The following is a 12,940-nucleotide window of genomic DNA, read 5'->3' on the forward strand; positions in this document are numbered from 1 at the left end:
TGGTATTACCGTATTAGATCAAGGTTTGTGTTTGATTCTTAACGAGAATTAACTATAAGAAAATTAAAATTTTCTGTCAAAAGATTTTTTATCAGTATTTAGCTACAAGTCAATAACAAATTACTGACAAAATTTAATTTTAAAATAAAAAATATTGTTTAATATTAGCGACAAAAATATTATTTAAGGGCGCCTAGTTTTCTGACAAATTAGCAACAAATTAACAACAAAATTTAGCGACAAATGTGAATTTTTATCGGTAAAAATCGCGCCATAGATATGAGCATATTCTAAAAAATCTACCGTCAAATTAGAGACAAGTTAGGGACAAATTACTGACAAATTAGCAATAAATGTTTAAAAAAATTTTAAAATTTTAGGCAAAAAACAGACTGTAAATAATGAAATTTAGTGATAAATTACCAATAAATTGCAATAAATTATCGATAAAATATTTTTGTTGCTAATGTGTTGGCATTTAGTGACATACTAGCGATAAAAGTTTTTAAAAATTATAACTTTACGCTAGATAAATTTTACCATCAAAATTTAGCGACAAAAATTGTCGCTAAATGCCTAGTCGCGTAAGCCATCAGACTGAAAGACCACATGGCTCCAACCTTCAGCACACTTGATAGCTATGGCTTTAGCACACTTCGCGTCCACTCCACCAGACTCTCTAGTCGCGTAAGCTGCAATAAAATGTCCCTCCTAATCTTTGACCACACACCCTATACCCACAAAACCCGGTGTTGCACCGGTGGCAGCATCAATATTAACCTTAAACCAACCTGTCGTCGGTCTGGTCTAGATTACCGGACTTACTGGCGAAACAGACCCAGCATCACCAAGGCTTTGAGCACTTCTCCACTCATCAAGACTCCGAGAAGCTAGCATAAACACAAAATGAGGAGACTGATGGCTTTATTTCCATACTACATTGTTCTGGTTTGTCCTAGCAGACCATAAGAATTGTAGCTGCATCCTTAATAGTCATGAGAAGGAAAACATGAATAAACCAGTCCATTAAATCATTGAGCCCCAGAAACTACCAACCTAATGAAGACGAAACCCAGTAACTCCGAGCAAAAGGGCACTGCAATAAGACATGCATAATAGTCTCCTCTTCTCCATGACAAATTGGGCAAAGAGTGTTCATTGGAACACATTTCTTACTCAATAAAGACATGCAAGGGATTGCATCTCTCAACGCATGCCAATAAGAATTTAGAACCTTTGGTGGGACATGGATCCGCCAATATTTCCTCTAGACCTGCTGCACAACTAACGGAACCAAGGACCTTGACCACAAAGAAATCGATAAGCACTACGTACCGAATACATGCCCTTCTCCTCAAACTTCCAACATAACTTATCAACCTGTGGAATCCGACTTAGTGGGATAGCAGCTATAAGCTGCTTATCTCTTTCATTAAAAAGTGAGTCTACCAGCCCCAAATTCCAATAATGATCTAGCAGCAAATCAGATATTCAAAACAACAAGACATCAGCTAGTCTAGCAGAGGAGATAAAAGAATTAGTCGCATTTTTAAGCCAAGGATCATCCCAAATCAGAACATCTTGCCCATCTTCGATTCTCCAGTAGACCCCACTATTGATGACTACCCTCAATTCCTAGATACTTCGCCACACATAACTGCGATTATTTCCCAAAGCCAATGTAAGAAAAGAGTAGGTGGGATAATATTTGGCTTTTAACACCCTAACAACGACGAATCAGGTCTAGAAACTAGATTCCACCCTTGCTTCCCCAATATTGCAAGATTAAATGCACGGAGATGCTTAAACCCCAAACCACCCAAAGCTTTATGTCTAGTCGTCCTAGTCCAACCTACCCAGTGAATCCCTCGATCATTCGCAATACCTTTACCCCACCAATAAGCTGTCATTATTCTCTCCAGCTCCGCACAAAACATTATCGGCAATAAAAACAAACTCATCACATAGTTTGGGAGAGCTTGGAGAACTGTTTTGATGAGAACCTCCTTGCCTGCACAAGAGAGTGCCCTCTGTTTCCACGAGTTTAGCTTACTCCAAACTCTATCCTTCAGATAACCAAAAACCTCCTTCCTGTTACGACCAACCACAGAAGGAATTCCTAAATAGGTACACAAGTTTTCTTTCTTAACCACTCCCAAAATAAAGCAAATAGAATGACGAAAATCCACCTGGGCATTAGTGCTAAAAGCAATCGAAGATATACTGTAATTGATCATTTGTCCAAAAGCCATCTCGTAATCCCTAAGAATCCACTTTATAGTATGAGCCTCCTGGCCCTTAGCTTTGAAAAAAATCATGCTGTCATCAACAAAGAAAAGGTGGGTGATGATCGAACCTCCTCTAGAGGCATAACAATCATGTAAGTTACCAACATCCACATGAAACTGAATAAGTCGAGATAAACCCTCAGCCCAATAATGAACAAATACGCGAAAGGGGATCACCCTGTTGAAAACCTCGAGAAGGAATTATCGGGCCAAGCTCCTTTCCCTTCTAAGGAATCCAATACCGTACTAAAGAAATATAATGCATAATCATGCCGACCCACCTATCCAAAAAACTCAATTTAAGCATCATGTCCTGGATGAAAGACCACTACATTCGATCATAAGTCTTGCTGATATCCATTTTAACTACAGCAAAGGAATCCCTACCATGAAACCTCCTTCGCATCATATGCATTAGTTCATAAGCCAAAATACAGTTATCTTGAATGCTCCTTCCCCAAACAAAGGCACTTTGACTCTCTGAAATTATAAAAGAAAGCACCCTTTTCAGGCGGTTAACCAGCATCTTGGACATCACCTTATAGATCACATTACACAGAGCAATAGGCCAAAGATCTCCCATAGTCTCCTGTACCTTTTTCTTAAAAATAAGAATTAGAGTTATTTCATTAAGAGTAGGGAAGCTACTTGAATCTAAAAAAGCACTACAAGTGATTGTAACATCCGGGCCATAATATCCTAGTATTTCTAATAGAAAGCCGGGTTGAAACCATCTAAACCCGGTGATTTATCCAGCTACATGTAGAACAAAGTATCCTTCACTTCATCTATCAAAAACGGAGCCAATAACATGTCATTTTGCTCTTCCCTAACTATGCAGGGCCCCTTATCAAGAACAACAGAAGCGTCACAAACATTAGTAGTAAAAAGATTATCGAAATAACCAATCATCAACCCTCCCAAGTCTGAATTCCAATCTTGCCACATCACCAAATCATCTTTAAGCCTCTCAGTGCCATTATGTCTTTTCCTGATAGTAGCCATAGTATGGAAGAACCTTGTGTTGGCATCCCCTCCTTTAACCAGAACTCCTTCGCCCTTTACTTCTAATGTAACTCCTGCTGAAACAACAGCTCATGATATCTGTTATTAGCCCTGGCAAAATGATGGACATCAACAGGAAAGCGAGAACTATGAAGTGAAGAAAAAACCGGCAAACAGTCTGCTAATTCACATTTATGAAGGTGATGAAGCTTCGTACCCTAAGCATGAAGAATAACACTATAGTGATGTAGTTTCAAAAGAGAGCGTATGCCTTCAATCTTAGCCCAACTACTGGCAAAACATTCCACCAATCACTTTCACGGGTCCAACTAATCTCGAAATGAAACTTCCACACATGCCCCTATGGAATAAAAATACGAAAACCAGCAGATGATCAGAGGATGAAATCTCTAGAACTGATCCCCTAGTTTACCTAAATTTATACCTCCAGCTATCATTAGTGAAAATCCGGTCAAGCTTCTCCTCGATCCAATGTAGGTTACCCCGACCATGGTCCCACCTGAACTTATGACCAGTCATTGGAAAATCATAAAGACCAATATGAAATCTCGACTCGGCAAAGCGATCCTAAGAGGGCGGGTAGAGCGAAGCTCCTGGCTAGCTTTTAGGATGGCATGCTAGCTAGGGTACTGGAATGCGGGACACAGGAATGAATCGAATCATATATCGAAAAGGGGGAAACTAATCATTAGAGGCGCCTTTTGGTGGAATGGCTAGAGAGTTGGAAGAACTTCAGGGCTAAGCGTGGTCACTTAATGGAAATCCTAAGATGGGTAACCTCCTAAGAAGTTTCCATCTCACCTGCGGGACAAAACCGTGCAGGTCAAACCAATCTTATATGGGGGATTTGGCTTGATCAAAAGCGGACAATTCCTCTGGTGATTAGAGTTGGGCATAACAGTTGGCATCAGAGAAGGACCCACTTTATTAGATGTACGATTCGAGGACGAACCACGCGGAAGTTCATGGGCCTGTGACATCCTGACCCGGCAAAGCGATCTTAAGAGCGCGGGCAGAGAGAAGCTCCTGGCTAGCTTTTAGGATGGCATGCTAGCTAGGGTACTAGAATGCGGGACACAGGAATAAATCGAATCATATATCGAAAAGGGGGAACTAATCATTAGAGGCGCCTTTTGGTGGAATGGCTGGAGAGTTGGAAGAACTCCAGGGTTAAGCGTGGTCACTTAATGGAAATCCTAAGATGGGTAACCTCCTAAGAAGTTTCCATCTCACCTGCGGGACAAAACCGTGCAGGTCTTACCAATCTTGTATGGGGGATTTGGCTTGATCAAAAGCGGACAATTCCTCTGGTGATTAGAGTCGGGCATGACAGTTGGCATCAGAGAAGGACCCACTCTAGTAGATGTACGGTTCGAGGAAAAACCACGAGGAAGTTCGTGGGCCAGTGACATCCTGACCTGGCAAAGCGATCCTAAGAGCGTGGGTAGAGCGAAGCTCCTGGCTAGCTTCTAAGATGGCAAGCTAGCTAGAGTAGTGGAATGTGGGACACAGGAATAAATCGAATCATATATCGAAAAGGGGGAAACTAATCATTAGAGGCACCTTTTGGTGGAATGGCTGGAGAGTTGGAAGAACTCCAGGGTTAGGTGTGCTCGCTTAACGAAAATCCTAGGATGGGTAACCTCCTGGGAAGTTTCCCATTTCACCTGCGGGATAAAACCATGCGGGTCTTACCAATATTGTATGGGGAATTTGGCTTGATCCAAAGTGGACAATTCCTCTAGTGATTAGAGTCGGGCGTGACAACGAACATCATCAAGAGCATTTTGAAAACCAGTCATAAGATGTTGGGGTTGAGGACGACCACCTCTTTTCTTCGAAGCTGTTAGAATGTCATTAAAATCACCCAAACAATCCCAGGGTATGTCAGGCTCTGGGTTCAGTTCAGTTTGGTCCTTTAGTATGTCGAATGGCTCGATCACCGGTGATTCATATAAGCTCACATTCGATCCTTCATTCTCGGTATCTGGGACCATCTAGAGAGGGAGGGTGAGTTGCACCCTCTTGAGAGCCACCATGTATGCCTCCTTAGCGACTTTCTGATTGCCCCTGACTATTACAACATCACTAGAGTTAGAGTAAAAAATTTCATCACAAGATACTTGATTAACGTGCAAGCGCCTAAGGTGCAGAGCAACAGACGATCGAAGATGACATTGTAGGGGAATGAGATGTCTACCAGTATGAACTCTGCCTTTTCTGCTCGGGTATGTTCGCCATCCCCGAGCTCTATAGCAATTTCCATGCTCCCTTCTACTGATACTTGCTTTCCTGCCAAACCGACCAAGGGAGTTTGCACTGACTTTAGCTTGGTGACGTTGAGTTTTAAGGCTTTGAACACTTCTAGGATTATCAAATTCACTGAGCTATCATCATCCACCAGGATTCTCCTGACTCTATAGTTTTCCATTACACCTTCTATCACCAGGGCATCAGAATGTGGGAAGTGGACATGCTTTACATCCTCCTCGAATATAGTAATGAGCTTTTATAGAGGCTCTATTAGTACTTCGGCTCGAATAGAGTAAATTTCTCGAGCATGTCTTTTCCTCGCTGAGGTGTTATCTCCTCTTATGGCACCACTAAAAATCATGTTAATTGTGCTTATCAGTTCAGATCTAACCAATTGTTTGCCCGCCCTCTTGGATCATTCGGCTGCTTGCTGGGCTGGGAGTTCTAGGCCTCCTTCTCTCTTGATGAATTTCTTCAGGACTCCTCATTAGACTAGGTGTTCTATTTCTTTCTTTAACTTCCAACATTGTCTGGTGTCATGGTCGATATCCTTGTGGAATGCACAATATTTGCTTTATCACTTTATTCATCGAATTCCTCTCTTGACTTTCTTAGGTAATTAAAGTGGATCTCCTCTTGTTTCTCCTAATTGTCCTTCAACTATTACAGGATGTCTGTCCAGCTCTTGGACAGAGGTGTGAACTGGATCTCTCTTGCAGGTGGGGTATTATTGTGTGAATAAGGCAAGCGTATTAAGTAGCTCAGTCAGCTTTTGTTTGTTCTGTCGACTCGTGTAAGGGAGAATCCCCTATGTTTGTCTGATCTTCTTTTAGACTCGCCATCTTTATTATGCGCCTATTGGGCCTTCCAAGCCTAATCTAGTCGGGCGAAGCTGTTGGCTTGGGCCATCAATTCTTCAAAAGAGTATAGTCTGTCAATATTCAATGAGTCAAAAAAATTATTATAAGTACAACTTTTAGCCATTGCACTGATGGCCACTTCGGTGTTTAGGTCTTTTATCTGCATGACGAGCTTTTGAAATTTTCAATGCAGTCTCGAAGGGACCCATCGTCCGCCCTTTCTAAGTCTATCAAGTCTGATGATATTTTCTTGCTCGGTATGCAAGTAATGAACTGAGCCTTGAATGAGGTAGCCAATTGAGCAAAGCTGCCTACAGTTTCGGTCTTGAGCATTTGAAACCATTCTTGTGCCGATCCTTACAATGTTATGGGAAATGCTCTGCACAGTAAGACATCTGCTATCATTTGGATGTGCATTACAGTGCGAAAATTCTCTAAGTGACTCTTAGGTCGGTGGTTTCGTCATAGGTTTTGAAAATAGGCATCTTGAACTTATGCGCTAAGTGCACCAGCATGACCTCAGGGGTTAAGGGTGAATCATTCCTCAATCAAAAGTCAGTGTTGTCTCCTATTTCTCGAAAATCTTTTAAGATTTGCAAATTCTGTGCTCGAAATTATTCCTCATCATTATGGCATATGTTCCTAAGCAAGGGAGTGGACTGCATATGAGTCTGTGTTTTATTATGTGTGTCTGTACGCCAGGATGAGTCTTCTTCTTCCATACCATCACCTATGGTTTTATTAGCTGTGTCGCCTTCATCATTTGTTGCGTTGACCTGGCGTCTGCCTTCAGGTGGAATCTGGGATACTGGCCTAACCATTATTCTTCGCAGGACAATCGCAAAGTCATTGTAAGCTTGAGTGAGCATGACAGCTGCTTGTAAGTCTAATGCTGATATGTCTGCGGGTGTGGGCATCAACTTCTCAGTTAGGTTGTCTGTCCCCTCAGGTTCTCCTACTCTTGTTGTCAGTGTCTTCTCCGTGGTCGTTGTCTTCTCCCTCGTCTCACAAGGAACCGGGGGAGGGTGGGGGAGGGGCTTAAAATGCTAACAGGGTGAGTTGAGTGAGTGAATATTCTGAGGGTATCGTGATTTTTATTAGGTCCACACTCACTGCACCAATTTGATAGATTCAATATTGTAATAATCTCTCAAAAGTGACAATGCTTGATTATATGTAATAAGTTGAATTGACATTAAACTTCTCTAGGAGGAGGGCTTCTCCTTATATGCAAGACAAGAGTGCTAGGTGGTTTATGCGAATAATGGGTGAGAAATATACAGGCATTATCCTCTAATATCAAGCCCATATATTGTTTCTGTTATTTGGTCCTAAAATGTGGCTAAGATTGATGTTTATTAGGTTGAATATTAGTTACCAATTTTTAATTAATTGAGAAAACAATACTCATATTAGGCCACATAGTGTTGGCGGGAAAGAAACCGCGGAAATTACTCCAAACCAACTGTCCTTTTGTGGCCCAAAATCATTCACGTGGCTCAAAATTGCTTTTATCAGTATTAAGGTTGGATGCACTCATACTTTTGCAATGCATCAGCCTGCACAGGTGTCAACGCCTAAGCCGCTCTTTACGCCCACGTCACATTAACACGGAGTTATTCTAGAATTTACCTTTGTCCTGCTTGTAGTCTCTGCTATAATGTTGGATGCTTTCTCAGCGAACAAGATTTGAGATGCAAACTTTTCTAAAATGCCTAGACAAATGTACTTAATTTTATTTATTTGAACCAATAAGATTTGAGATGCAATAAGCTGTCATTCAGCTTCAACAAATACCCCTAAGTCAATAAATTTCTTTTTTTAAATTACTCCTTTTTTTTCTTTTTAAATGAATATTTAAAAATACTCTTGTTTTAAATTAAAACCCCATTTATAATTAATTTAAAGTATAAATGAATCTATACACGTGTAGATTAGTTTTCCGCACACTTTACAGTTGATTGCTTATGCTTTCAATTGACGGTCAGTACTTGAGGCATCAACTATAGTTTTTTTTTATTATTATTATTTTCTTTTCTTATAAAAAACTATTTCGTAAAGTTACCAAAAAAAATGGAAAACTAGCCAATCAAATTAATTTTATATTTAATATAACATACAGACTAAGTAGTGTAACTAATTACAAGTATTATAAGTCTACTGAATTATGATTAAATGAGTTAGTCTGTTCCGAAGTGAACTTTTATAGGTATGTAATTCACAAAATGCCATTTAAATTAAAGTTGATTATTGATTAAATGAGTATCAAATTTTAACTACTCACTGTAAATTTAGATTGGATATGAGTTTAGAGATGCGGATACAGACTAATCAAAACCCATTATATCATTTTTTAAAATTAAAGTGAAAATATAAATATATATTGAGCTCAATATTTTACTAAAACTAAAATAAATTAAATCCAACCTCGATGTTTCAAACCCTAATATCATAAACTACAAAAAAAATACTACTTAAATAAATAGTAATATCTACAATTTTAGAATTGTCTTTCGTTCCTATTCTTCTTTTTCTATCTCAAACTTTATTTTCATCTTTATCTTTCAAGGCTTAACCAATATTAATTATAATAGCCTTGGTGAGGCTACACCGTATAAGAAGAGTTGACTTCTTATTAACCAATTTCTTTTTCATCATTTTAATATTTTTTATAAAAAATATAAAATAATAAAATTACCGAAAAATTGGAAAACGTGCCGACCAAACTAATTTTGAGTTGAGCCCAGAAAATCCAGAAGAGCGAGCGACTGATATACATAATACTTGTTGTGGGCTCACACCCACAAGAACATTAACCCACCCCCCAATACCAACCGGCCTTTCGTTTCTGTAATAATGTCAGTTAGAAGAAGCTTTATTTGTGCATAAAAAGAGAGAGGCATTCTTTTAGCTTTATCGCTCCTCTTCTTTAGCCTATTAAGTTATACAGAAAGAAAACATCTCCTTATTGACTATGGCGGTCGTCGTCCTCAGGACATGGGTGGTTCTTCTGATAATAGTTTCAGTGAGCCTTGGTGCAGAGTGGGTTCGAGCCCAGGTGCACCATGTGGTTGGAGATGATCGTGGCTGGGACCCATCTTCCGATGTGGCTTCTTGGTCGTCCGGTAAAACTTTCAGAGTCGGAGACAAAATTTGTAAGCCTAGATCTCTTCTTTAATTTCTTGAGAAGCTTAATTAATTACATCATGAGTTTGGTTGCTGAGAAAAAACTAAACTAGTCTAGGAATAGATTAAACTTTATGCTTGCCTTGTAGATTATGCATCCCCAATCAAAGGGAAAGCCGAAAATATATATATATATATATTTTTTTCTTAATTTTGTGTGCGTTTGCCAGGAGTGGTAGTTTCCTATTTTAATATTTTAATATTTTCATACAGCTCGAATCTTGAGAAAAAGTAAACAGTGTATTAGACATGACTAAGAGGGATGAACTTTACATGATTAAAAATTAAGTCTGCAAAATTTAAAGAAATAAATTTAATTATTATAACACAGTCAGTATTGAAATTTCTAAATTATAAAATAATTTAAAATTTATTGTATTAATTATGAATTTTAAATTAAAAAATTTTGATTTATAATACCGTGAATTTTAATTTTATTAATATTAAGTAATATGTAAATAGTAACTGCCAAATAATTTACATGACTAATTTTGTGTCTGTGTGAAAAAAAAAAATGAAAATTTAAAGCAAACTCTGACATAGACTAGGTGTAAGTGCATTAAGAACTGACAATAGATTTATATTCGAATCCCCTCTTCAATACTCAACAAAAAAAATGAAAATTTGAATTCTATGAATTTAATTTATGAACTTAAATATAACTAAATCAAATTTTATAAAGTAAGAAATTTCTAAATAAATTCTACAAATTTAAAAAATCCAAAAATTTATTATAAAACTATATATCTTTGTAGCCTTCTAAATTTATTATGCCAAAAATATTTTAAGAAATAAAAGCAAATGAAATTTAAATTTTAAATTTATTTTAAACATGAAAAATTCATTTATAAATAAATTCTATTAATTTCATTTAAAAATGAATTCTACATTGGAAGTTCATTTATACTAAATGGAGCTTGAAAGTACTTAACAAAGTTTAGTTCTTAAATGTTGAATGATAGTGTTATGTGATTGTTATCAAAGAGCATTGACTTATTTAATAATCAAATAATCAAAATTCGAAAGCTTGGTATTCAGTGTTTTAGCTGTTCGTGGGTTTATCGGACATGAATTAGGATTAGTCAGACCGGTAAATTGGACGTGAATTAGGATTAGTTAGACAGGTTAATTTTTTAAATACTTGATGATTTTCAAAAGAAAATTTCAAAGGTTGAAATAACTAATTATATTAAGAATCAAAGCAAAAAATTGAGGAGCTCAACCATCGGTCAAGAAAGCCAGAAAATTAGTTATTCTCTAAATTCCGGTAGATGGAATGGAATCTTGTTTTTGGAGGCATTTGCTAGGGTTGGTAATTAGTAGGTTCTATCCTACCATTCATCGATGTGGAATCTTTTTGTAATTAGGTATGAGTTTAAAATTGATTATTTGTTTCAAATTCGGTTGGAATACAAGTTTAATATGTCCAATCCATTAATGTAAATAATTAAATAAAACTTGTATGACATTATTAACTTATTAATTAAATTATAAAATATTTTATTGAATAAAATATAAATGCACATAGTTTCGTAAGATTATTAATTTCATAATAATATGAGTTACAGCTTATATTTCCAATCAGGTTGTAGGGTGTGATCTCCTGTTCGAAAATTAGATTATATTACAAATAGATTTTACATCAATTAAATGTAACAACATTAGTTTAATCATTCCTAGATTAAATGTAGAGTTTATTTTAAATATATGATTTTATTAGCTTACATTTAAATATATTCATTTTATTAACTTTTTTCCGTCATTTGTCTCCAAAATTATATTTATTTGCGACCTAATAATAGATTCAGGTTCAAATCTTTCTTCTTTAATATTAAAAAAAAAAAAAAATTTGTAATTTTAGTTAAAGACCTCAAAGGCTGATTTTTATGAATCAAATTTTATTGTGTTTTTGAACTATTACAAATAATAATTTAAATTAATAATCAATTTAAATCGATATTTATTCTAATCTGTAGGTTATATTTCTATGGTAGGACCTGTAGATTTGCTCCTTGTCGTTTTCAGGATTTCTTAACTCATCGATAGTGATTTGATTTCTTCGGTTCGGTTTCTTTTGCAATCTTGAGTCACGTGTATAGCATGGGGTACGTTAAAACCTTTGATATTGATTTGTAAATAGGGTTCGCATACTCCACTGCTCATGGAAAAATAGCTGAGCTCGGGACTAAGGAAGAATTCGAGTCGTGCGATGTCCGTAATCCAATCAAGCTTTACAACGACGGCTTATTTAACATCGTGCTGGATGGGGAAGGGATCCGCTACTTCGTGAGCAGCAACTTAGAGAGCTGTAAGAAAGGACTGAAGCTGCCGGTGGAGGTGATACCTCAACAACAACCAATTGATGCCCCAAAAATCATAAGATCAGAGGAAGCTGCCACGGCCATTGCTGCTGGGCCCACCCCTTCTGGTTCAGCTCATCTTGGTGCTAGCCTTGTTTTCCTTGTTGCCGGAATTTGGCTTTATTATGTGTGTATTTAGAGTGGATTTTTTAGAATTTAGACTTTCGCGGTAACTCTTGTTTTCTTGATTGTCATGAAACTAATGTAGAATCATGCAAATTTAGCCTTTGTTTGGGAAAGGTTTATTGAAATGGAATTTTCTTTTTTTTTTATGTTTTTCCGCAAGGAAGATAAGCAAAATAAAGGCTTAATCATGTTTTATTATTTGATTTGAATGTATTGAAAAATATGATTATCTACGAAATTATAAAATGCCATTTTATAATAGTTTTTACTTTTTTTTTTAGAAAGTATAAAAGTTTTTACTTTCGATATATAAATTAGTTAACAATATTTTATCTAATAAAATATTAATTTAATAAGTATTAAATTAATTCTTTTTAAATTAAATTTTTAATAACATATAAAATAAACTAGTATTAAGAACATGCTTTATATGTTAAAACTTGTTATACTTATTTATTTTTTATTTTTTTCTAAATATAGTTATTGATTTTTTCATAATATAATAAAAATGATAATAAATTATTGAAAAAAAAAACAAATATATTAATTAAGTTTTTTTTATTTTACTGTTAATATTATAATATGTATGTAGACAAGATGAATGAATATTGTAAAAAAAAATTAAAATGGAACAAAAAAATAAAACTTTATGATTGAAACGATATGGAAAGTAAAAATAATCATAACTCAAGTAAAATAATATCTTTAAGATTAAAAAGTAAAATGATAAGAAGAAAAGTCTTTGATATAAAATAATAAAAAACTCTATAGCCAAAGAAAAATAAAATTATTATGGTGATTCTTTTTATAAGCATATTTTATAATCTTCCTAATTGAGTTA

The 12,940-nt window shown here is 36.1% G+C and overlaps 2 protein-coding genes across 2 annotated transcripts; one reads left to right on the top strand and one right to left on the bottom strand.

The window, feature by feature from the left end:
* Positions 1-576: 576 nt before the first annotated feature.
* Positions 577-2,252, bottom strand: LOC105634449 (uncharacterized). Its single transcript, XM_012217308.1, has 4 exons — positions 1,721-2,252; positions 1,302-1,472; positions 817-890; positions 577-711 (listed from the first exon to the last, which is right to left on the bottom strand). Exons 1-4 carry the CDS (start codon positions 2,250-2,252, stop codon positions 577-579), a joined length of 912 nt encoding a protein of 303 aa, XP_012072698.1.
* Positions 2,253-9,282: 7,030 nt separating this feature from the next.
* Positions 9,283-12,245, top strand: LOC105634440 (umecyanin). Its single transcript, XM_012217303.3, has 2 exons — positions 9,283-9,582; positions 11,754-12,245. Exons 1-2 carry the CDS (start codon positions 9,402-9,404, stop codon positions 12,110-12,112), a joined length of 540 nt encoding a protein of 179 aa, XP_012072693.1. The 5' UTR covers positions 9,283-9,401; the 3' UTR covers positions 12,113-12,245.
* Positions 12,246-12,940: the final 695 nt, after the last annotated feature.

Source organism: Jatropha curcas, chromosome 2 (genome assembly GCF_041381405.1).
Source record: "Jatropha curcas cultivar XTBG-Jc1 chromosome 2, XTBG_Jcur_1.0, whole genome shotgun sequence".
Classification (NCBI taxonomy): domain Eukaryota; kingdom Viridiplantae; phylum Streptophyta; class Magnoliopsida; order Malpighiales; family Euphorbiaceae; genus Jatropha; species Jatropha curcas.

What these genes read in the sequence shown, in the direction of transcription:
- LOC105634440 (XM_012217303.3), top strand. Translation starts at nt 9,402, where the DNA reads ATGGCGGTCGTCGTCCTCAGGACATGGGTGGTTCTTCTGATAATAGTT. An exon ending in CAGAGTCGGAGACAAAATTT is followed by an intron (nt 9,583 to 11,753) that starts GTAAGCCTAGAT and finishes ATTTGTAAATAG; the next exon opens with GGTTCGCATACTCCACTGCT.
- LOC105634449 (XM_012217308.1), bottom strand. Translation starts at nt 2,252, where the DNA reads ATGGCTTTTGGACAAATGATCAATTACAGTATATCTTCGATTGCTTTT. An exon ending in TGATTCGTCGTTGTTAGGGT is followed by an intron (nt 1,473 to 1,720) that starts GTTAAAAGCCAA and finishes ATTTGCTGCTAG; the next exon opens with ATCATTATTGGAATTTGGGG. An exon ending in CTGTTTCGCCAGTAAGTCCG is followed by an intron (nt 712 to 816) that starts GTAATCTAGACC and finishes GTCAAAGATTAG; the next exon opens with GAGGGACATTTTATTGCAGC.